Source organism: Branchiostoma lanceolatum, chromosome 16 (assembly GCF_035083965.1).
Source record: "Branchiostoma lanceolatum isolate klBraLanc5 chromosome 16, klBraLanc5.hap2, whole genome shotgun sequence".
Taxonomy (NCBI): domain Eukaryota; kingdom Metazoa; phylum Chordata; class Leptocardii; order Amphioxiformes; family Branchiostomatidae; genus Branchiostoma; species Branchiostoma lanceolatum.
Window position 1 is genome coordinate 7,799,011 of NC_089737.1, and position 21,833 is coordinate 7,820,843.

General features: G+C 39.1%; 3 protein-coding genes and 1 long non-coding RNA gene across 7 annotated transcripts; 1 reads left to right on the plus strand and 3 right to left on the minus strand.

Moving 5' to 3' along the window:
* The first annotated feature begins 1,543 nt into the window (after positions 1-1,543).
* LOC136422199 (uncharacterized) lies at positions 1,544-3,374 on the plus strand. The gene is made up of 4 exons (XM_066409844.1): positions 1,544-1,598; positions 2,000-2,069; positions 2,461-2,618; positions 2,978-3,374. The coding sequence occupies exons 1-4, from the start codon at positions 1,544-1,546 to the stop codon at positions 3,112-3,114; spliced, it is 420 nt and encodes a 139-aa protein (XP_066265941.1). The 3' UTR covers positions 3,115-3,374.
* A 971-nt stretch (positions 3,375-4,345) lies between these two features.
* Positions 4,346-4,669, minus strand: LOC136422200 (somatostatin receptor type 2-like). Its single transcript, XM_066409846.1, has one exon. The coding sequence runs from the start codon at positions 4,667-4,669 to the stop codon at positions 4,346-4,348; it is 324 nt and encodes a 107-aa protein (XP_066265943.1).
* A 144-nt stretch (positions 4,670-4,813) lies between these two features.
* Positions 4,814-6,235, minus strand: LOC136421394 (uncharacterized). The gene is made up of 2 exons (XR_010753447.1): positions 6,135-6,235; positions 4,814-5,445 (listed from the first exon to the last, which is right to left on the minus strand). It is a non-coding gene; the product is annotated as an uncharacterized lncRNA (long non-coding RNA).
* A 3,959-nt stretch (positions 6,236-10,194) lies between these two features.
* On the minus strand, positions 10,195-21,671 carry LOC136421390 (serine/threonine-protein phosphatase 6 regulatory ankyrin repeat subunit B-like). 4 transcript variants are annotated; one of them, XM_066408659.1, is made up of 11 exons: positions 20,463-20,566; positions 18,050-18,213; positions 17,175-17,347; positions 16,455-16,586; positions 15,196-15,274; positions 14,557-14,721; positions 13,899-14,080; positions 13,374-13,446; positions 12,572-12,736; positions 11,494-11,635; positions 10,195-10,613 (listed from the first exon to the last, which is right to left on the minus strand). In XM_066408659.1, the coding sequence occupies exons 2-11, from the start codon at positions 18,201-18,203 to the stop codon at positions 10,442-10,444; spliced, it is 1,437 nt and encodes a 478-aa protein (XP_066264756.1). In that variant the 5' UTR covers positions 18,204-18,213; positions 20,463-20,566; the 3' UTR covers positions 10,195-10,441. The 4 variants fall into 4 exon arrangements, with proteins under 4 accessions (XP_066264756.1, XP_066264754.1, XP_066264753.1 ...); XM_066408657.1 differs by lacking the exon at positions 20,463-20,566 and adding an exon at positions 18,762-19,303; XM_066408656.1 differs by lacking the exon at positions 20,463-20,566 and having other exon boundaries at positions 18,050-18,416.
* Between the last annotated feature and the right edge of the window lie 162 nt (positions 21,672-21,833).

The window sequence follows — 21,833 nt, forward strand, 5'->3', positions numbered from 1 at the left end:
CAGCATCTGTTGGTTCACGGTCATGTTTCAGCGCCCTCTGTCTGTCAGCCCGATAACTGCAGAACTTTAACTGCAGAAATATAACACTAAGTAACCCGAATGTTTTCCTACGATAAGTGTTGATTGACTGCTGAGTGATGACGAATGGGCAAGTCCAATGGATTTACAATTATGATCATTAGATTTTTCTAATCTTTCTTCTGATTGGTTAAATCTCGCATTGCCTCAGACCAAGTGTATGATGCAGGAGCATTTATCTTCTTAGCTGCTAAAGGACACTCTTAAATATCCAATTTAAGTGACAATATTCAGGGCTGGCCAAGATCAACGATCATGTCAGGGAACTACATAATACTACGTGTTTGTGTAGTTCGGTACAACATATGCCCATGGGAAACTCCTCGAGTCTTCACTGACGAAGTAGGGTTGATCAAGCCCTGATTGTTATTGATTGGATAGCCCATCATGGCCCCGCCAGGCTCTGTGATTGGATAGATCTGGCCATAGTAGTCTCTTATTGGACATAACGAAGGTCATGGCTAGGTCTTTTTTCCCTGCAAACATCGTCAGTGTAGGTCTGTCCAAAGCTCATTCGGGGAGGTGACCGTCAACCACTCAACACCTCTCTGCTGTCGTGCTTAAGCTTAATTATAAGGTAAGTACTGGCTGTTTATAAAATTTGTAACTTTTACTTTACAAAGTAGATGCTTATCAGTTCATGGTTACTGGTACTCAACAGCACTGTTAAAGATTTTTTTCAATGATAGACATCATGTTAAATGACTTACAGTGGGTACTTGGGCACACACAGGTTCGGTACGTCACATTGAAAAAGGATGATTCAATCACAGAGTTTTTACACATGTTTTTACAATGCAAAGCAAGGGTGTATCTAGACAGTGCTTTTAGTTTATACTATATTTAGCCCAGTTTTACAGTGATTGTAATCGTTGGGCTTTAGTGTCGAAGTTTTACGCCGTCATAACTGTAATTTTTCTTCGTGTGATCTTTTTAGTCAATTCTACTGGTAGTCGCCTGTATGGAATCATCTGTTGCAACAACAAGTAATGAACACCATTTGACGCTACAAATCTTTGGTCCGCTTTTCTGGTCACGCGAAAAATAATTGGACCTTTGTACTGGGGACTAGCCAAAGCAAGGGCACAGTAACACAAGTCACAATCGGTCATTGAAAGTCGAGTCATGGAACTCATATGGTTGATCTTTGTACTATTCTCAAGGTGACTGACATGCTACTGTTTGCTGTTGACGGCCTGATAAATTTATTGAAACAAACAAGAAAGTTACGGAAACACTCAGCAAGTACATGTATACAATGATTCGTACTTCATACAAAATTTCAGTCTAAGAATACATTTACTTACAAATTCTTTAGCAGCTTGTTGACAACAGACGCCAACAACCATAAAGTTAAAGAAAGAAGACGACTGGTTGTACCAACTTCCTTGTCTAAAACCATGCCGTATTACACTGAATTGGATTTTCCCTCAATGTGTTCTAGTGACAAAGGAAGTCATACGCGATGTCCCCTCTTGCTGTTTGCCTGGCCTTGCTGGCGGTATTGGTGGGGGTCGAAGGTATATAACATGTTTGTCAATATCTTTATATGACCTTAATCAAAGGGTATCGAGAACTGTTTATCAGTCCCATTGCACTCTAGACCTACGTGGACAATGTAATGGGATTTGGCGATCTCATGCCGTAGATATTGAGTTTCTTATGCCTGAAGTGTTACGGGGATGCCCCCCAGACAAGATTGCTGCTGAATCAGGTCACATCTAATCGAAAAGAGGTAAATGACGTAGGGTACCTTAGATCCTGTTATATGTCTGCAGAGTGCGTGCCAATCAATTGATATTGAATGATTATGGAATTTGATAATTTGATAATTGTGGAATCAGCTCCTGCAACAACAAGTAATGAACACCATTTGACACTATAAATCTTTGGACCGCTTTTCTGGTCACCCGAAAAATAGTTGGACCTTTGAAAACAGAAACTACAAACTCTTTTTCGATCATAGGTGAAGTGAATCCCGAATACCCAAGGTGCGCACTTTAAAATGTTGAACGCCACATTGATAGCTAAAGTCTATGGTCTTAATTTTCAATCAGAGTGTGAGGTGGTTGGATCAAACCTGTACATGTAAGCCTGGTTTTTGGCAACCTGTAATGCACGTACAAAACTGGTGTGTCCCGCTTTTGGCAGGTTTATCAGTTATGTGAGCTACTTTGGATGAAGTAGAGAAAGACACATTCACACTGGGCAGTAATGCTGTGATGCAAGTCAGTTGACAATCACTCATGATCAGGACTTATCTTGCAATGTGATAGGTAATAGGTTGTTATCATTTTATCAAAAAATAGCAATCTATCAGGTTGTAAGGGTGATAGATTGTTATTGTTTTATTGTCAATGTCCCCGAAAATATATATTTCAGGAGTTTCTTTATCAACCGAAACTATGGCGGTTGTCCCGCAGACAACGGTTGGCTGGTGGTAGTTGAAGATGATAACGTGTGTGAGTGGGAGACACGTGACCCGCGCGTGCCGCACATCCTGTACTCCAAGAAGTCCACTCACGTCAACTATATGGCAGGTTTGTCTACCTTGAAATCCTTAGTACATATAGACCCATAAAAAGCGTCTTATGGTCAATGGTATCAGTGGGCATTACTTGTTTTATCAAGGATTGATTGCGTGAAGATAATCCAGTTTGCACTCCCATGGATTACGACGGGTTGCGTTAGAATCCCACCGCTGCCACCAATGTAACACAGAGAGCACAAGCTCAAACAATGTCAACAACTGGCCAACATACAAGGACAGGATGTAACGACACGTTACCTCTGGTTTACATTGGGAAATGCCTATTGAACAAAGTTCACTTCCTTCACCTTCACCCTTCGGAGTTTACTTTGACAAGTGTATGATCATGATAATGTCGTGTTTAAACAGGTGGTCATGACGTAGGGACTGCTGACGTCATGGTTGTCTCCATCAAGACCTGCGGTCACGTGACGGAATCAGGTGACGAGCACCCTCTACATCATCATGATCATCATGAGGACGAGGCCGCAAGCATCGATGCCTAAATGCCAAACCAAGGACAGAGCCTCTTTGGGTCAACCAAGTCCCATTTTGTCTATTGTCTGAGGGCCAGTAATAACAAACCCCTTTCCCTAGAAATGGGCCATTCCAAGCTTGCAGTGTTTCTTTCCTGTTTTATTGATGAAACGTTGACATAACCTTAGGCTAAAAGCTGACGGATAATCATCATTTGTATTTCCTAAACCATTTCCTATATCGCAGAGGAATAAAAAGTGATGCAGGTCTTTTTGACCTTAAGATGAAAGGCTCGTTAAATCTGTTTCTCTTTGTGTTGTTTGTCCGTTTTCTTGTTTTTTTCCTTCGTTACTTACTCCTATCACTGACACTGTCACCTTGTTTAGATATATCATTAAACACTCTTCCGCTAATATCTGATCCAAATGGGCACGGACCTGAACCATACATGAGGAGAATTATGGACCATTTGGATCAGATATGGTTGGAAGATGCTCGCTATTTGCCTCCCAAATATCTCGTCAGTATCCTTGACTTTTTCGTCGTTTATGGTTCCATTCATGAGTTATTTCTGAACACCGTGGCTAATGTAGAGACGCGTCTCTTATGCTAGGGTCACATTTCCAATCCGGGGCCCGGCCGGGCAGTCTTCGGGAACAAAAGGTAATGCATTGATATAATTCATTATATGTTCAGCACATTTACCCTACATCATGTAAAAAACTGCCGACAACCTCAACACACACAATCCAAATTATAAACTGCAATTCGCCACTATCCGCAAGAGGCACTTTGGTGCTGCTAGCGTGCGACACTTTAAACCAAGACCCTTGCACCTCTGACCTCGCGCGCGGCTGCCGAAAATAACCTGCTAATATTTTTGTTGCAATCAAGTTTTCTTGTCGTTTACCACAATGTTAGGCAACTCCTCGTACATGCGTTCGAAATCAAGTGGGGTTCTGAAAGTCTACCCTTCAGTTTATGACATTTGGAAGATAGTTTCAAGCAGAGAACGCAGTGCTTTCCTCAGTGACGTACTTGACCTTTGGGTGTCCGGACATTCTGTAGAAACCCCGTTTTTCAACAATTGAGCCATTACACATTTTGCAATATTTAATTCTTTCCGCAATTTCTTTATTGATGAAGAAAACATAATGGTGACATAGCATTAGGCTAAAAGATAATCACTATACTATTTGTATTTTCTAAACTATTCCTATACCAAAATACCAGAGGTAAAAACAGATGCATGATCTGACATTAAAGGCTCGTTGAAGCTGTCTCCTTATCTGCTGTTTGTCCGTTGTCTTGTTTTTTCCTTTGTTGCTTACTCCTATTGCTGTAACGTTCTTTACATACACCCGTCACACACATGATCTCTCGGATGTAGAACCCAAACTTCTCTCCGAGCAGAGCGTACAGAAACGGGTTGGCGACTGAGTTGACGATCTGTAGCATGAAGCACACCCAAGTTCCGTAGGACAATGCCTTATTGTCTGCCGTTGCGCTTGAGACGTACACCAAGTTTAAAACGTGTCCTGGCAGCCAGGATACAACAAAGGCTACAACAACGGCGGTCACCATCCTTGTGACACGGTTACGTGACTTAATGTCATTCCTAGAACCAGCGGGCAGACCGCTATCTTGCCTTAAGGTCTTGACCAAAAGTGCGTAAAAGATGACGATTATCAACAAAGGGATAACAAAAGAAAGAAGGAAACTAAAAAGTGTCTTTGCAAGATCCTTGTTGATAAGATCTTGAGATTGCATAACTCGAGATGTTGCTGGTAAGAATATAAATACATATCCCAAAACACTTAACACAATTGCTAACACCCATAAACCGGCGTTTATGAGCCAAGCGCGCTTCCTCGAACTGCGGTCAATGTGGCCTATAGGGTCTGAAATAGCCTGGTAACGTTCGATACTCAGTGTTGTGAGACATAGCACGCTGACGAAGGAACACGCGTCATAGCTGACAAACGTTACATGTTGTAGCCACCCGCCGAACAGTTTCAGTAGCACTACGACCCAAGTTAGCGGCGTTGCCACCGTGCAAAAGATGAAGTCGGCCACGGCAAGGTTCAAGACGAAGATGTTCGGATAGGTCCTCATCTTCGGCTTCTTCGCTATTATGTAGATGACAAGAGAGTTCGTCAAAGAGCCAATGACAGCGAGGATTAGGTGCACCGTTGGAAACCAGACCGTTTTCTCCAACGAAGCGGTAACTGAGAACGGAGGAGATACACTAACTTGGGGACCGTTGTCCATTTCCGGTGGAAATATTGATCCCGGAAATGACGCCATCGTTTCTTGAATGTTCTTGCTTTGTTGAAACTGTTTGTGTCAGCGGCGATACTCTGAAATATACATAATAGATCAAAGGGTAAACTTAGCGGATATATTCATATATAAGTCTTTGAAATAAGAGATATAATCTTAAAATGCCTAAAAACAATGTCGAAACATGTTTTGTCACTGATATTGATACTTAAAACAACCATAAACAAAATCAATGGCTACTTTGCCATAGATTCCTTTAAAGAGTAATTTGTTTTCAGGTCAGATCCAATCTATTGATTACATATCAGACTACGCCGATTTGAGCGACTTGCAGAACCAGAACTTCCACTCCGTCACGATGGCAACCTCTTCTTGCCGCCATCTTGTTTCGCACAACATTGTCATACATGTATTCTACCATTGTACACTACTGCAATAGATGTGAATAAATAGATTGTTTTATAACATACAATGTATCAAGATCAGCGTGTTACACAAACGTACACACTTTCCTTACTATGAGCAGTATACTGTTGATATAATAATATCGCGTTATGTTATCCAGTATGTTAAACAAACTGCTATATATTAGAATACCAAGTCAAGCCATACACTTGCCAACTGTAAAAGCCCGTCTATTTTACGAATGTCTACTATATTGGAAGTCTTCGAGTGAAACCCGACTGCTTTGCAATATTGTTAAAACAAACAAAAAGAATCATTAGTTAAACCAAGGAGGTATTTTAACCTCATTGGTTAAACGTACCTGCTTGCACCAAGATCTGCGTAGAACTGACAAAACCGGATGTGACGACAGTAGGATGTGACGTCCGTCCAAACGCAAAAGGGAGCGTCGGACATTGTACCTGTTCTATCGATCTAAAAATAGATCAGATGGTGTTTGTATACGCTATGCAAAGGAGGCCCCTATTGCAGGATTTTGGCACCTAAACTGGAAATATTTTACGGAGCAAAATTTTGCCCAACGTTTCAACTAATGTAACAGCTTCTTAAACTTATGATGCTACTTTACCATTCAGTCACATTTCAAAAGCCAAAAGACAGCCAGCACATTATCTATCTAACGTTGGGTAACATAAATTCGTGGGGTACTTAAATTCGGGATTTTTCGAAAACGGGGTATTTAGGGATATGTGCTAGATGCAACATCAGTAATACCGCTAGAAATGCAAACTTGACAGACTAACGTATTCAGAACACTGTCTGAAAAGCTTCGACAAGCATGCATTAGAAGGCGACGAGGACAAAAACTCTCCGTCCCTTATTGGAACAGTCTGAGGGCTTCGTGGGAGACTCACACTACATCGTTGTCGGCTGGTTTATAAGACAAATGTCACATCCTCTTACTGCTAAACACAATCATTTACAAGACAACTTATTTTCTTAAAATTGCTGACCTGCAATTGGACTCTAAGTGTGATCGATCAACAAAACCCCTCTTTGTTGCTACAACCTACGGCACGTGTATTTTCCCGCCGCCATATCATTACCCAGAATCCTGTTGTCAAGCAGACGACAAAGGTTTGTGAGGAACACGTTTTTGTCTAAATGTTGCGTGTGATTGTGGACTGAGGACGATATTTTCCTCAAAGTTTGCTCCTAACACAACAAGGCATGCATGGACATAGTAGTATTATCAATGCTACGACATCCGGCTAACTTGCCATGAATAATGTACACGTTGCCATGACGGTGAATGTCGACTTTGACGTTCTATAACTACCGACTCAACACACGGGTTGTTCCCGTAGGCCTGATGTGTGCGGTACGGCCGTTTTTTCGTGTATTTTTTTTACTTGGACACGTCTATATCCATAGCACTCTCCTCAAGCCAAGGATGGAACGAATAGCTGCTGTATAAAATGTGATTAGCGGTAAGATATTCAAGACGAATCTTCTCTCCCGAATTAATGTGCCCCCCTGTCCGACAGCACCGTAATTGTGCTTGCGGCGGACGGTAGTTTCAAGTTGAAATATTATGGTGTCAGCACGACTAGAGACAAAATCTACCATATATATGATTAGTGCAAAGATAGTACATGATACTGACAGAATAATAGAAAAAAAGGATGGTTTATTGTTCTGCTAGATTGATTTCAGTCAACCATTATCTGAAAAATCCCGAATTTAGGTTACCTATCTACTGAAGATAAATGATGCAATGTTACCAGTAACTCCGTGACATGAAATTCATGAAGATTGACTGTTCTCTTGCGTTTAAGCCAAGAGTGAACAGAGTTCAAACAAACCTGGCGTCAAAATTGACTTTGTTTAACTGATAAACTTCAGTTGGATATGTGAAAGAGTTACTCATCCCTCGACAAAGATTTGAATTATAGATCCTCAATAGAAAATGTTTGTAATAAAGGTTTAGAATCTTGTTCCATAATGCACATCAAATGTTGCAGTGTCGTCTATATTGCAGTAACATTACAATATTAAATTGAATCAATACATGTACAGTAGAGTGCTTTAATCCAAGCAGTCTTCTCTCGTTGCAACAGTTTAGAATCTTATTCATAGAATAGGTAACAGCGTATCAAATGGCGTTAGTCTTCCTCTAATTACACCCCTGAACGTGCTCTCTGTATAACAAGGCCGTTAAAGATATTGCTCGTTGATATTAAAGCCCCCCCCCCCCCCCACACGGGTACAAAAATTAACAGACTAAATTTGATGACGGAGATTTAGGTGACTTCACTACTTTTTCTTGTCTTGCGGGTTGATCACCTGCCTGAAAAAGGCAGACATCCTGATGAGAGAAAAAAAAAAAATCAGAATCATTTATTTTACAATGTTGATTATGAGTAATCATATCAAAATCATGCACGTTTTACTCACTCACTCACTCACTCATACTCAAACTCAATCACACTCAAAATCATGCACACCCAAACTCATACTAGCTTATGTCTGTAACAGTGGGGGTTCAAGCGCCTCCAACTGACCAGGCTAACTGGTCGCGACCTTTTAGCGTAGTGGTTAAGGCGTTGCCGTGCGGATCGGGAGTTCGGGGCTCGAATCCCGGGAGCGGCGTACTCGCCCCTTTGATTTGTTTCATGTCTAACCTACTCACTCACTCACTCACTCAGTTAATCAATCAATCAATCAATCACTACTCAAACTCAAACTAACATACTCACTCACTCAATCAACCAATCACTCACTCATACTCAAAATCATACACATTCAAACTCATACTCACCCAATCACTCAGTCATACTCAAACTCACACAATCACACTCAAAATCATGCTCAAACTTATACCAACATAATGACTGACTGACTGATGGACTCATTCACTCACCCATCCTCTTCGTTCCATGTAGTTTGACACATAATCCATAATTGAACACTTCTTACATCTATGAAATTGTCAAACGTCATATAGTAATCTCTAAGCAGATGTAAGGATCCGGCTCAGCATAAGTGTTTTACGCGTATATCTGTATCCCCTTAGCCGACGAAAGATGCTGAAATATGTATAATATATTTTTGAATATGAGTAGATAATGATTAAGAGGGCCTCTGACGATGAACTTATACTATAAAATGTATTGCAATCAGTTGTACTCAATATCCCAGAATGTTCACAACTTGGTCGATTTCCAAGAATTTTTTTTAATTTTTTTAAATTTTTTTATTAGTCAAAATAATACAACTGTACATAAAGCACCATCCAGCAAATCAATCTTGAGACATCATAGTATTACATAGAGTGTTCCATTTCCAGGAATTTTAATTATGACATTTGGTGAGGATACAACTCTACATCAACATCATGTTTTAAAATTAGTCCTGATAGTATGCAGTTAGAAGTAGTAATTTAGAACATAAGTAGACTGACACATATGAGACATACAAAACAATATATTTGTACACATCTTGTTTCAGTATCAATTTGAAATATCTGAATAGAGAAAAATATACATTCAAACTTTCCATATTTACATGCAGGTGCTTTATGAAAATAACATTATTTACTTGATGAAATATCTTAAGAATTAACCATGCCAAAACAATCATATAAAAATGCTGATTTACATATGTGCAAATTATTTTTGAAAATTACGAATTATCATATCTGGGACAGAAGCTTCCTAAAACACTGGAAGGTTTAACCTGTATACTGCCAAGATACCCATTTGACACCAGGTTGGTGGATTAATTAAGAATCTTATTTGCCTGCTACAATGTGTTGGCCAGGGATTGCAAATAACACGTTTGCCGTCTTCTATATCAGTATTCACCATCAAAATTAAGGGACAAAATACCAAATCCAATTGAAAATGATATGTGATAATCTACCTGTTTCTGTTTTGTACATAAGAAACTACGCTTAGTGATAAAATTCTACCACAGTGTACAACAACTGGAAATCTTCTTAACTTTTTATATTATTTTTTTTTAATAGATTTTATTCATAAATACATAACATACCAATATACTGGAAATGCATTTCGCGGGGATTTAAATTTGCAATAGGGAGAAAATGGAGTGTTTGCGGTGCTTTTTAGTTCAGAATATATAGTGCTATCATATAATAATAATGATAGTCATAAGACAATATGATTGTACAGTAATGCAAACACATTGCGTCTCTACGGACAGTCAGTCACAATCCATCCTAGTTGCAACTCAACAAGGGTGCTACCGATGGACAGAATAGTTGCTTTTGTCAGTGCTGGTTTGGTCAACTGTCATAGATCTACCTGTATTAAATACCCTCTGGATACAAGGTACAGTACTACGTTTCTACCATAGTGTCAAACTTGTCAAAGCATTAGAGAGGATACGTACATGTAGCGCTTTGACAGGGGGGTAGGCGGGGAGAAGACAAAACAAAAAAAACATGAAAGCTGCAAAAATTTCTGAATCTACAGTTACCGTTACTGTATATTGTCAATTATCCAATACTACAAAGTCTTAAAGGGTCTAGTCTCCTAAAATTGTTAAGCAATTATAACAGAGGATGCCATACTTTGCGTTTTATACAATTGTTGTGCAATTAAAATCTATATTTTTTTATAGCTTTGCAGTTTGACTTTCAGATCAGAAGTCCAATTTGTAGATGTCTCCGACATGTTCTCCGTAGTACTTAGCAGCCAGGTCTCTTCTGGGTAACTTGACGTCTGGCTTGGTTCCTTTCTTGTCCTGTGATGCTTTCTTGGCAGCCAACTTCTGTTGTTTTTGTCTGTTCTTCTCCGACTGACTGGCTGCCCTCCTGTAATACAGTAGGAATGGTATTATGTTACTATAGAACACAACACGTATCACGCGAGGTAACAGCTCGACCATGGTTTATTTTGTTTATGTCGTACCCACCCGAGAAAACACCTATTTCAATGCAAAATGTGCCAGAAGTTTGGTGAGAAAATTTAGTTAATCCCCTGACAAAAAATTCCAAACCAATGTCTGAATTCGATATTCAAATTTTTAACCACTATGCACGCGAATCATGTTTGGATCAAAGCCCTTGCAATTCTGTAAAATATCGATTTGGGATACCTGTATCAAATGTTATCCTGGCCCAAATATGACATAAAAGTGTGCATAGTATTATACAAGATATATGGAATATGGTACATAATATAGAAATACAAGCAATGGAATGAGGCAGAATTATACAACCCTACAAACAAATTTAACTGTTTGACTTTAAGGCTGAAATACCTGGAATTATATAAGAAAATAGAGGGCTTGGCTGTGCTCTTACTTCTGAAAGCAACTAACAGAAGAAACTCTATATAGAAATTTATCAATATGTAAGCAGAACACACTTTGTTTAAAATCTTTGGATTATCTTGTGTTAAATGTTTTAAAGGTGTGATAAGTGCATTGCACTCATGATTTAACAACAGAAAAAGACTGGCAATAAGTTAACAATGCTGCGTCAGGAAATGAAATTGAATGATTATATGAATGATTGAATGAACAAACAAACAAACAAAACTATTGAATTTCTCCAGATGTACTAGTATGATGATGATGATGAAAGACATACATGTAATATGACAACAGATAGGCAATTGTAACCAGTCATGCATTTTGAGATAAATTGAAATGAACGAATGAATGAATGAACAAAACTGTTAATGACGTACTGTGCAGGAGGTATAGGCGATACGTAGGCCGACTCCCCTGCATGCGAGATCCCTCGCTCCACCTTCGACGGCTGGTTAGCTTTCTCCCACTCCAGGAAGTTATACTTGTGCAGGCAGTGTCTACATTTCAGCTCGCTCCTCACTTAAGATTCAGAACAACACGTTAGGATTAGAAAACAGGTTAAAGTACCGAATATCTCATAAATGTCTTACGTTTTCAAATAAAAGCAAGAAACCTATTTGTCATGTTATACTTTTAAAATTACTTAGAAAACCTGTGCAATAGGTTGAGTGTTGGCCCTTCGCCCTTTGCATTTGGGAGGTCGCTGGTTCTAATTCCAAGCCGGATTATAGCAAAGACTTTAAAATGGCACCTGCTGCTTTCTCTGCTTTAAGAACTTATGAGAAAGAGTATGATAGTTGAAAACGCACCACTACCTGTGGACTAGCTGTAGTGGCCCTGTGCATGTGGGCTATAGAAATGGAGATGGGTGCTGCTCCTTAAAGGCATCCAGAGCATTTTATGAGGCTTGAATTTTTTTTAAATCTCCAATTTCTAGTCATTCCTACACATAGTAAGTTTCAATAAGACTATAACATTACATATCGACATTAAAGGAGCAAAGATACGATGTCGTTGTGTGGTAAGAACTGGTAGAAAATGCAAGCCCTAATAGACCGATCTTGACTGTCCATCACAATTAGCGGTTCGACCAATGAGAGAGTGACTGCATGTCCGTCAAATACTTACATTTTTATGTTTTGATTTTGCATTTCTACGTTTTGACAGAGGTGGGCGGGGCTATGGTATCGGTCTATTTACACTAGGCGCGTGAAACTAAAATATCACCATGTAGCTTATTTTTGTGCCGCTTTTGAGCACTTTTGATAAGAAATCCGCACGCAAATGTGGTAAACAGTGGCATTAAATGTCAATTTCATAAAGATTACAGCAACTAGAATATCTCCAGTTTTCAAGCCTCATAAAATGCTCTGGATGCCTTTAACACCAAAAGGTGTTTAACTAACAGATACAGGTTGTTTATTATGCCAAAAAGCATTATAAAATCTCACTCACATGCTTTCTCGATGACTACGGGATGACCTGCCAGTTTGGCCGTGTCCAGGGGCGTGTCGTCGCGGTTGTTGCGAATGCTGAGCTCGGCGTCGTGCTGTAGACAGCAGTTAAAACATTCCGCACTTCCTGCATCTCCTGCGTAGTGTAGCGGGGTGTAGCCCTGGTCTGGGGAATGGATAGAAAAGTCACCATCATTGTTAACAAATTTTGTTTGTTCATCTATTCAATCATAGTGCTACAAAGTAAGCAGGATGTAGACTTGGTCTGGGGGAAAGGATAGGTAAGTGGGTATCATGGTTAAAAACATTTGATCTCAATGATCATTCATTTATTTGATCATTCATTTTTTGAGTCATCTATTCATTCATTCAAACATACATACATACATACATACATTACGTATACATACAAGTATATTATGTACATGTTTGGACTACTGCAGCAGCAGAAAACAGTAGACTACTACTTCATACAAGCACACATACATACTAGTACATACAAATTGTACATAGTATCACATAGAAACATACATATACACATACATACATACCTACAAGCATACATACATACATACATACATGCATACATACATACATGTACATTTATACGTAGTACATACTCATGGTGCAACTGTTACAAAGTAAGTGTGCAGGGAATAAAGACGTTGCCTGGGGAGGGGGGTCGGACAGACAGGGAAGTTGCCATCATAGTAAACATTTTAAAAAGACCAACTGTAAAAGCCAGACTATACAAAATACCAATATAAAGAAGTAGTTCCAGGGTACAGGTACATGTAGCTTACCATCCTGAATGTTTGGGTTGATTCCCTTCTCTAATAACCAGTGCAGACATGTCATACCTCCATACTGGGCAGCCTGGCAACAAGGAACAAGTCAGGGATTGTTACACTTACAGAACCAACGTACATTCCATTACATATCCATAAAAAAATCATTTTTGGTAGTGTATACTACTCAGTATATGTTATAATGTATCACCATTACCATTAACTGTCATAAATTCCACTGTTTGCCCTAAAACTATAAAATATTGGATATCGTCAGACCTTCTCAAAAATATCTTGAACATTTGGATAATCTGAAGTGTACATATACATAGTTCAGGAATCAATGATGCTACATTTAGTAGATCTCTTTAATCACTTTTTTCTAATGTGGCGGTCTTAACGTAACTGGCAGAATTATTCTCAAGTTGATGAGAGAATGCCTCAGTCATCTATGTTATCATATTTATCAGTCCTAATTTTGTCATATTTCTCCATCCAGAACTCACGGAGTTCACCCCATTCCACAGTGAACACATTTACCATGTGTGCAGGTGTCCTGCCACTCCCATCCCTCCCCTCAGGATGGCAGCCATTCTTGATGAGCAGCCGTAGACAGTTGGCGTGGTTGTGTGCGGCAGCATAGTGGTGCGGTCTGCACCCGAAACTGTCTCCTACCGTGGTGGGACAGTCGCACTGGATCAGGGCCACCAAAGCTTCCAGACCTGCAACACAATAATTGTCGTTTTTAATAAGTCATATAGTCATTTAACATGCTTAATTATACATTAGCACTCTAACTACAGAGAATAATGATGTATGGACAAAGCAGAAAATCTTTTAAACAGATTGAAAAAGACTATTACATGACCCCATATGTATACTGTCTAGTAGCTACTCAGAATTGTCCAGGAATCTTGCCCTACACGTAGAGGCAAATTACCAATGAAATGAATTAGTTAATGTTTTTCTTGAAACTTCCTTTAAACACAAAGGGAGAAGTTAAGAAATGCATAGGTTCTCGAAGTTTTTTAATGGGGGGGGGGGGAATTGTAAAACTAATTTTGAACCAGAAACAAAACTTGATACAAGATAAAACATTACAGATACAACATAAGGTATATAGGGATGAAATTTCATATGGTAATCAACAAGAGTTCTACAAAAGGATGATAAAAACCACATAAGACTCATGACTGACCCCCATGTTGTGCGGCATAGTGGATGGGTGCCCTCCCCTGGGAGTCAGTGACCTGTAGGTTGATGCCCTTGTAGAAGAGAGACTGGAGGATGCTGGGATGGTTCCTCATGGCGGCCAGGTGACCTGGAGTCCTCATCAGGTTGTCATGGAGACCACAGTCCGCACCTGGGAAAGGAAACATTCGAAACATTTTTCAAATAGAAAAACTGAAAACTACAGTAGGGATCATCTAAGCTAAGATCTATCAATGTGGCATAAAATATAATTGTGGGTTTTGACATGATTTTGCTATTCGGACTTAAAAATACTACATAACAATACAACTTTCCATCAGGAAAAAGAAAGAGAAATAGCATTGATAGTAAGGACAGTAAAAGTTGAAGCTTGCAGAGATGACTACCTAGCAAATTTTAGATAAAGAGGTACATTTTGTATATAAAAAAATTAAAAGATGGCAAGAGATGATGGAAAACAATGATAATGTCACTACACCCCAAATTCTGAATTCTTGGATCAAAGGGGGAAAAAATCTAAATGGCCATGATAGCAAATGTGGTCACAGTATATGTAAGTATGCGGTGACCATGATTAAGAAGATGATGATACAACTTCTTCTGAAGCTAAGTGCTAAGATCCTACCTTTATCAGCCAGTATGTTAAAGCAGTCCAGTTCTCCATGGAAAGCAGCCAGGTGGCAGGCACTTTGTCCATCCTTATCCTACAGTAACACAATATGAAATTAAAAAGATACAGTTGTGAGGGCTAAGGCATTAGTACAATTCTATCACAGTGACTATATCTTTAAAAAAAAGAAACAGAAAAGAATATCAACCTTATCAATCCTGCTGCAAGAACGTACATGAAACTTAAGATATAGGAAACAATCAAAGATAAAATTAAATGTAAATTAATTCTTGCAATGGTTTTGTATTCAATGACATGCATCATACAACAACCTCTTTACTGTACAACCATCACACCAGAAACATTTGTTCAGCATTGCACTCTATATACCCATCACAAACTGCAAACATGGCAAATCTAAACACCTGTCCTTTCCCCTTGATACTTCAAAATCAAATTAGCCCTGTGAACTTAAACTAAATTCTAGTATGTTCTACCTACCTACCTAGTCCCTTGACCTCTAGGTCGTTGGGGGGACAAGATAGAACTGAAGATGGACAGCTGTCTTCAGACTCAGCTGTTCAGCGCTATACTAACCCTACTGTTCCCTTTAAAAAGCCATTCTATGTGCTGTAAAAATTAAGTTCGCATGGTTTTTATTTCGCGCTAAGGCAAAAATGGAAACACCCACCAGATTAATTTTGGAAAATCTATTGCACTTTGGACTAATGCTTGTAGCCTTTGACAGTGAGCTTATCCTTACAGAGTTGATATTTTGTGAACAACTTCCTAGCCACTTAAGTTAGCCATAATGACCCCCAGCAGTTGTCACGTGTCATTGAAAATAAAAAATCTTAAGATTATTTAAAAGAATCTGAAGATTGTTTAAACGTTTGTGGTGGTTTTAACTTTGCGGCAGTGCTATAATTACATACTGCTACTGTGCTACAGTATTGGACAAAAATATTTGTGGTGGTTTTAACTTTGCGGCAGTGCTATAATCACATACTGCTACAGTATTGGACAAAAATGTTTGTGGACAGGTTTTAACTTTGCGGCAGTGCTATAATCACATACTGCTACAGTATTGGACAAAAATGTTTGTGGACAGGTTTTAACTTTGTGGCAGTGCTATAATCACAATTACTGCTACAGTATTGGACAAAAATATTTGTGGTGGTTTTAACTTTGGGTTGAAATGGTTGCCACAAAAACCGTGAACATAAAATCACCGCGAACATTTCTGAATTTACAGTACTTCATAAAACACCAACCTGAGTATCCAAAGCCCTGCCTCTCTTCATGTACCTGACCAGTACTTTGACGACCCTGTCGAACCCTCCGATACAGGAGTCATGCAGCGCTGTCCGACCAGCAGCACTCTGTACCAAGGGGTTGGCTTCAGCCTGCACAAATGAAGAAATATTTGTCCTGAAACTTTTATGGAGACAAAGATTTTCTGTTCTTCTTGTGTTTTTGTACCTTCTAGATCCAACAGTGTCCTTCAATTTCCTGTGATGCAGCTATGGGGGTCAGGAAGAATTGAAGAAGTTATTTAAGCTAAGATCTATCTAGATATGTACAGTAGTAAAATTGAAACTAAGTAAAATGTTACATTTGTAAGAGGTCATAATAGTTTGAGTGAGGGAATGGTTCTGAACAAGCTAGATGGAGTGAGACAATACCTCACACTTCCGTTAAGTTCAACTTACAGTGTTCTTCCTCAAGCTCATACATGTACATGTTATACAAACTTTGGCATTGAAGCATTTATCCCTTAATGGTGAAACATGGGCTAAACATAGGATAAATCTAGTTCTAAAGGTACAATGTAGTAAAAATCAGCAAAGCAAACAAAAACCTACAGTACTGTTGTATGTTTATATGCCCAATACATTGACCGGTGCAGGCTCATAGACAGAAATACCTGCACAGCTCCAAACTTACCTACATTAACCAGGTATTTCCAGCTCTACTCATTAACCACTCCTCACCTTGAGTAGTGTCTCGACCACTGCGAGGTGCCCGTACCCTGCTGCCCTGTGTAACGCTGTCCGTTTGTCGTCCTGAGAACAGAAGTCTGCGTCTAGGCTGGTGGTCTCCAACAGTCGACGGACCGTGTCAGTGTCTCCCTTCTCCGCTGCTACCAATAACTCTGTGCCACGGTCTGGAAAGGGAAGGAAAACATATGAATCTATTTGGAAAGTGGTTTGTCATGCTGACTTATTGTTGCTGCATTGATGCCGCACTGCTATGGCACTTTTGTCATTGATGTCAGTCTAATCCAGCTCACTTAGCAATAGACTGATCCCATAACCCCGCCCATATCTGTCAATATTTCAAAATGCATACTTATACAAAAACACAGAAATGCAATTCACAAACATGCAGTCACTCTCTTATTGGTCGAACCGCTTATTGCCAAATTGCTATCATTGGTTGACCTTCTAATTGTGACGGACAGTCAGGATCGGTCTGTTTAGTATACAAATCATCTAATAAAAAGATAATGTGATTGGCAGGTAGAGGCATTGGGAGAATGGAATTGGTTACAACAGGTTTTTCTCCATCATTCTGTCATTTCACTGCTGGTGACAGACAATAGTTCTCCGCTTTCTTTAATCTTTTTTCTTATTTTGAGGACCAAAATTGTAATATTAGGCTATTACACTCTTCTCAATACTGTTGCCTTACATACAAAAGTAAAAGTAAAGCATTTTGACCATAAAATTGCAAACTCGGCCCCTTTGTACTGACTGTTTACTAAACAGTCCATTGACAAGTAAACACTGTTACGGTAGCTTGCAATTGGTTGGTGGTCAGTCACCAACATGCTTGAGGGGGCATGCAAGAGAACGCTGGTTCTTACCAGGATTCCACGCCGAAGGATTCCGACTTTCGAGCTCCGAATGCGTGATTTCCGACCTGCTCGGATACGAGGTCGACGTCTGTCTGCCGAGCGACCAGGGGGTTTTGGGGGTTCGCGGTAACTGAAGAACATCTTCGTCCTCGAATTCATCCATAGCTCAGAATCTAGTGATCAAATCCAACGTTACCGAACCAAGAAGACAACCAGAGATAGCAGACTTCACCCCTCAGAGGTAAGCATCCTCTAGCATAAACACGCACATACACATGTACACATACGGACAGACAAGCCAAAAATAATACTAAACTCCCTTGGGAATGAAGCAATTAATTTCTTGCCTCTACACCACATAATATTATCATTAATGTACATAGAAAAATTACATCATGAATTCAAAGATACTGTAGGCTTGCAAATGCCTAACCATTCTACATCAGTTAATAAGTTGCAATTGTAACCGTCCTATATCTATTGCAATTTAAGGCGACTCTAAACCTACTAAGTACTACTTATACTTAACAGCAAGCAAAAATCCCTTTTGAAAACAGCACTAATGTATAGTGTTTTGGGCATGCACTTTGTACACATTACATTTTGCATGACACACATGTTAAAAAACATACGCTGCGACAAGACCATATTGAATCCAACAAGTTTTACACACATAGTTTTACCAAAATTGCAATAAAAAAAGCAAGTATATTGGAGAAACCTGAAAATCATCAACCTCAGTCGAAGGAACTATCCACAGAAATGCAGCAAACCGTTTCCAAACACATTCCAGACAAGTTTCTCTTCGAGCGTGGGCCCTTTCTGCTTGGGATAGTTCTTTCACACTCTACACAGAATGCAAAACAGTTCTACCTCACTACACCTCATAAACTATGGAAGCTTTGAAATCCAACTTTGTCAGAAAGGTCATACACAGTGGGACAAACACATTTCTAACTCTAAGGAACAGTGTGTACACACAAACGCAGCTACAACAAATGACAGTGCACATCCCAAAGAAGTAATTAAAGAAAGCTTCTGGAATCCCCGAGGGTATATTTAACCTGTCAGGTAGCCTCACCTGGACAAATAAGCTGACTCCGCAGACAACAAAAGTTGATTAAATCAAACAATGAATTTACTAAAAGGGTATAGAGAAAGCTAATTGACATTTGTACTGTTGTTCAATTTGCTCCAACCCAAATATAAGGTGTGAAAATTTCATGGCACCTTAATAAAAAAAATCTTAAGGGACCAGAAAAAATGTATTAAAAGGATTATAATCAATTACTATAATGACATAATTTTCCTAGTATACAGTATTTCATATGTGATAATCAAGTAGGTTTTGTTACTGTAAAACATTAATATTAGGATGAACACTAAATACAACTCAATATGTTCAACATAATAACGAGGGTCTGCATGGGGGGTCCTGATAATGCCTTACGCTGAACTGAAGAATCACCTAGTAGATGTATTACGCTAAAATCAAGGAAGGCAATTATGCAAAATTTGCTCTCCTCATTACGAAATACGTGTCTGAATAAGACGACTTTCTCTACAAACTACAGGAAGTAAAAATAGGCTGTCTTACAGAAAAGAGCATGCAGACCCTCAATAACCACATTGAAGCCTCAGGACATAATAAAAAACGTTGTTTTCACAACAGTTTCCCAAACAGAGACCAGGTATGTGAGATGAACCTCCAATATAATCTAACAAAAGGGCACAGCTGGTCTCACTATCAATTATATTACCAATATCTGGTTCAGTGCTAAGTACAAAATTGAATATACACATACAAGTTGATAAAAGGTTCAATTTTGTTTTAAAAAATAGTTTAAAACCACTTGAACCACAGTGACTACGTACTGTACTGTACTGTATTCCTACTAGGGTCATCAAGAAGCTTAAGTGACTAGAGGTCCACAGATTAACAATACTGCTTGAGAATCTAAAGGACTGCTGTCTTGGCTGGGATCTCGGTCTACCATCAAGGATGAACAATACAGCCAACTGTTTTATGTTTAACTTAGGAAAAAACATTATGCAGTGCTATATATAGCTTAGTAAAATAAAACAGACCCAAGCAAACCATCTAACGTGTTATACCTGTCAAAGTAAAAACAGTACAATAGCACAAAAAGGCTGCAAAGACTAACACTTCTGTTTGTGTAACATTTGCAACACAAAAGCCTTCAATGAAATTGACCTTCTCGATACTGCCTTAACCCCGTACAATACAAATTGGGTGCCAAAAGACCTACGTCAGCAGGGAGAATTCGAAGGTTAATAATCATGACCTTAGCAACACTAACACCAACTTCTTCACCAACAGAATCTTACACTTCAGCTGTTCCTACCAGTATGTTAGCAACTTGCATACATGAAACCTCCACTCAACAGTATAGTTATATACAAGAAGTTCCCGAGATCCTGACGAAGGGTACCTCCTGGAAAAATTCCTCACAGACAAATTGTATGAAAGACTGTTACGATAACGTCCGCACAGTGTTTCGCTCGCATTCCGCGGTGTCCTGGCAATACTGTAAAAACAAGAGCCACGGTCGAGAGTTCGCCGGCGCGAAGCCGGATAGCCCGAACAGCGTTAATGTGTAATAAGTGCAGGACACAATGGGTGTTTGACATGAGGGTAAGGGCGGGGAGACCTGTCGAGATGGTGGGGATAAGTGTGCTGGATTAACGCTTATACGTGCTGTTAGCGTGTTCGAAGTGTCATTCAGACTTACTCGAGCAAATTAGGTTGGGCGAATGCAAAGAAAAATGTTGGAATATTATGGCAATCAGAGATGGCAGACTTCACCCCCTTCACACACATAGTGATCGCAACCGTGACACAGTGAGACAGACACACACACAAACCAAAAACAATTTTCACTTCCTTGGGGTAAAATTACAACTTAACTAATGTAGTGAATTAAGAGCTGGAAAGTGAAAGTTGAATAATTCAGTATGGGATATTATTATCAAAAATGGAAAAATGTGAATAAACTATAGTATAAAAAAATAAAACTGTTTTCTGAAAAAATCTTAAGGTTAATTTTGATATCAGATTTTCATATTCAACTCTTAGAATAAAATACATTTCTGTAATGTGCGAATCTAAGCATGTTTTTAACAAAGAATTGAATCCCTCATAATTAAAGGGGGAGGGGGGCAGTCGTGTTGCCAAAAACAGACTTTAGAAATCCAAATACACAAGCCCTGCGTACAACTTTAACTTATAATTGTGTTATAGAGTGGCATTTTGTATTAAAAACAACTACACAGCCGTAAATTGAGTTTGTCTGCTATCCAAACTTGTCCATTTAAGCACGCCAACCAACTGGAAACCTAGCAACTAAATCTAAAAGATTGTCAGACGATAACTTTGTTTTGCAAAGTGTGTTTGCTGGCGCACTGAAAACAATCCGTGACCTCGATCCGTCTCAATAAAAGTCTCCTTTGTTTTCCCAGTTTTAATCTTCGCAAATCCGGCTGGTAAATACGACTTACCCATGGTTGTATGGATAAGAATATCCGCCCTTCTTCAGTTGAAACCAAGCGATGCTCAGAGTAAAGCCTCTCACCAAAAATCACTAAGTGAAACGTCAAAAGGTAAACAAAACACTGAATTTCTCACCCCAATTTTATTTCCAGCTGAAAATTCCAAAATAATTTGTAGTAAAAATGTGCTGAGTGAAAAGAACGTTTGTAGCAGTTTTGTAAATCTTATTTGTAAAACAAAAGTCAATTTTGATTTATTGTTTTGATGCGGTTTCTTTGCGAT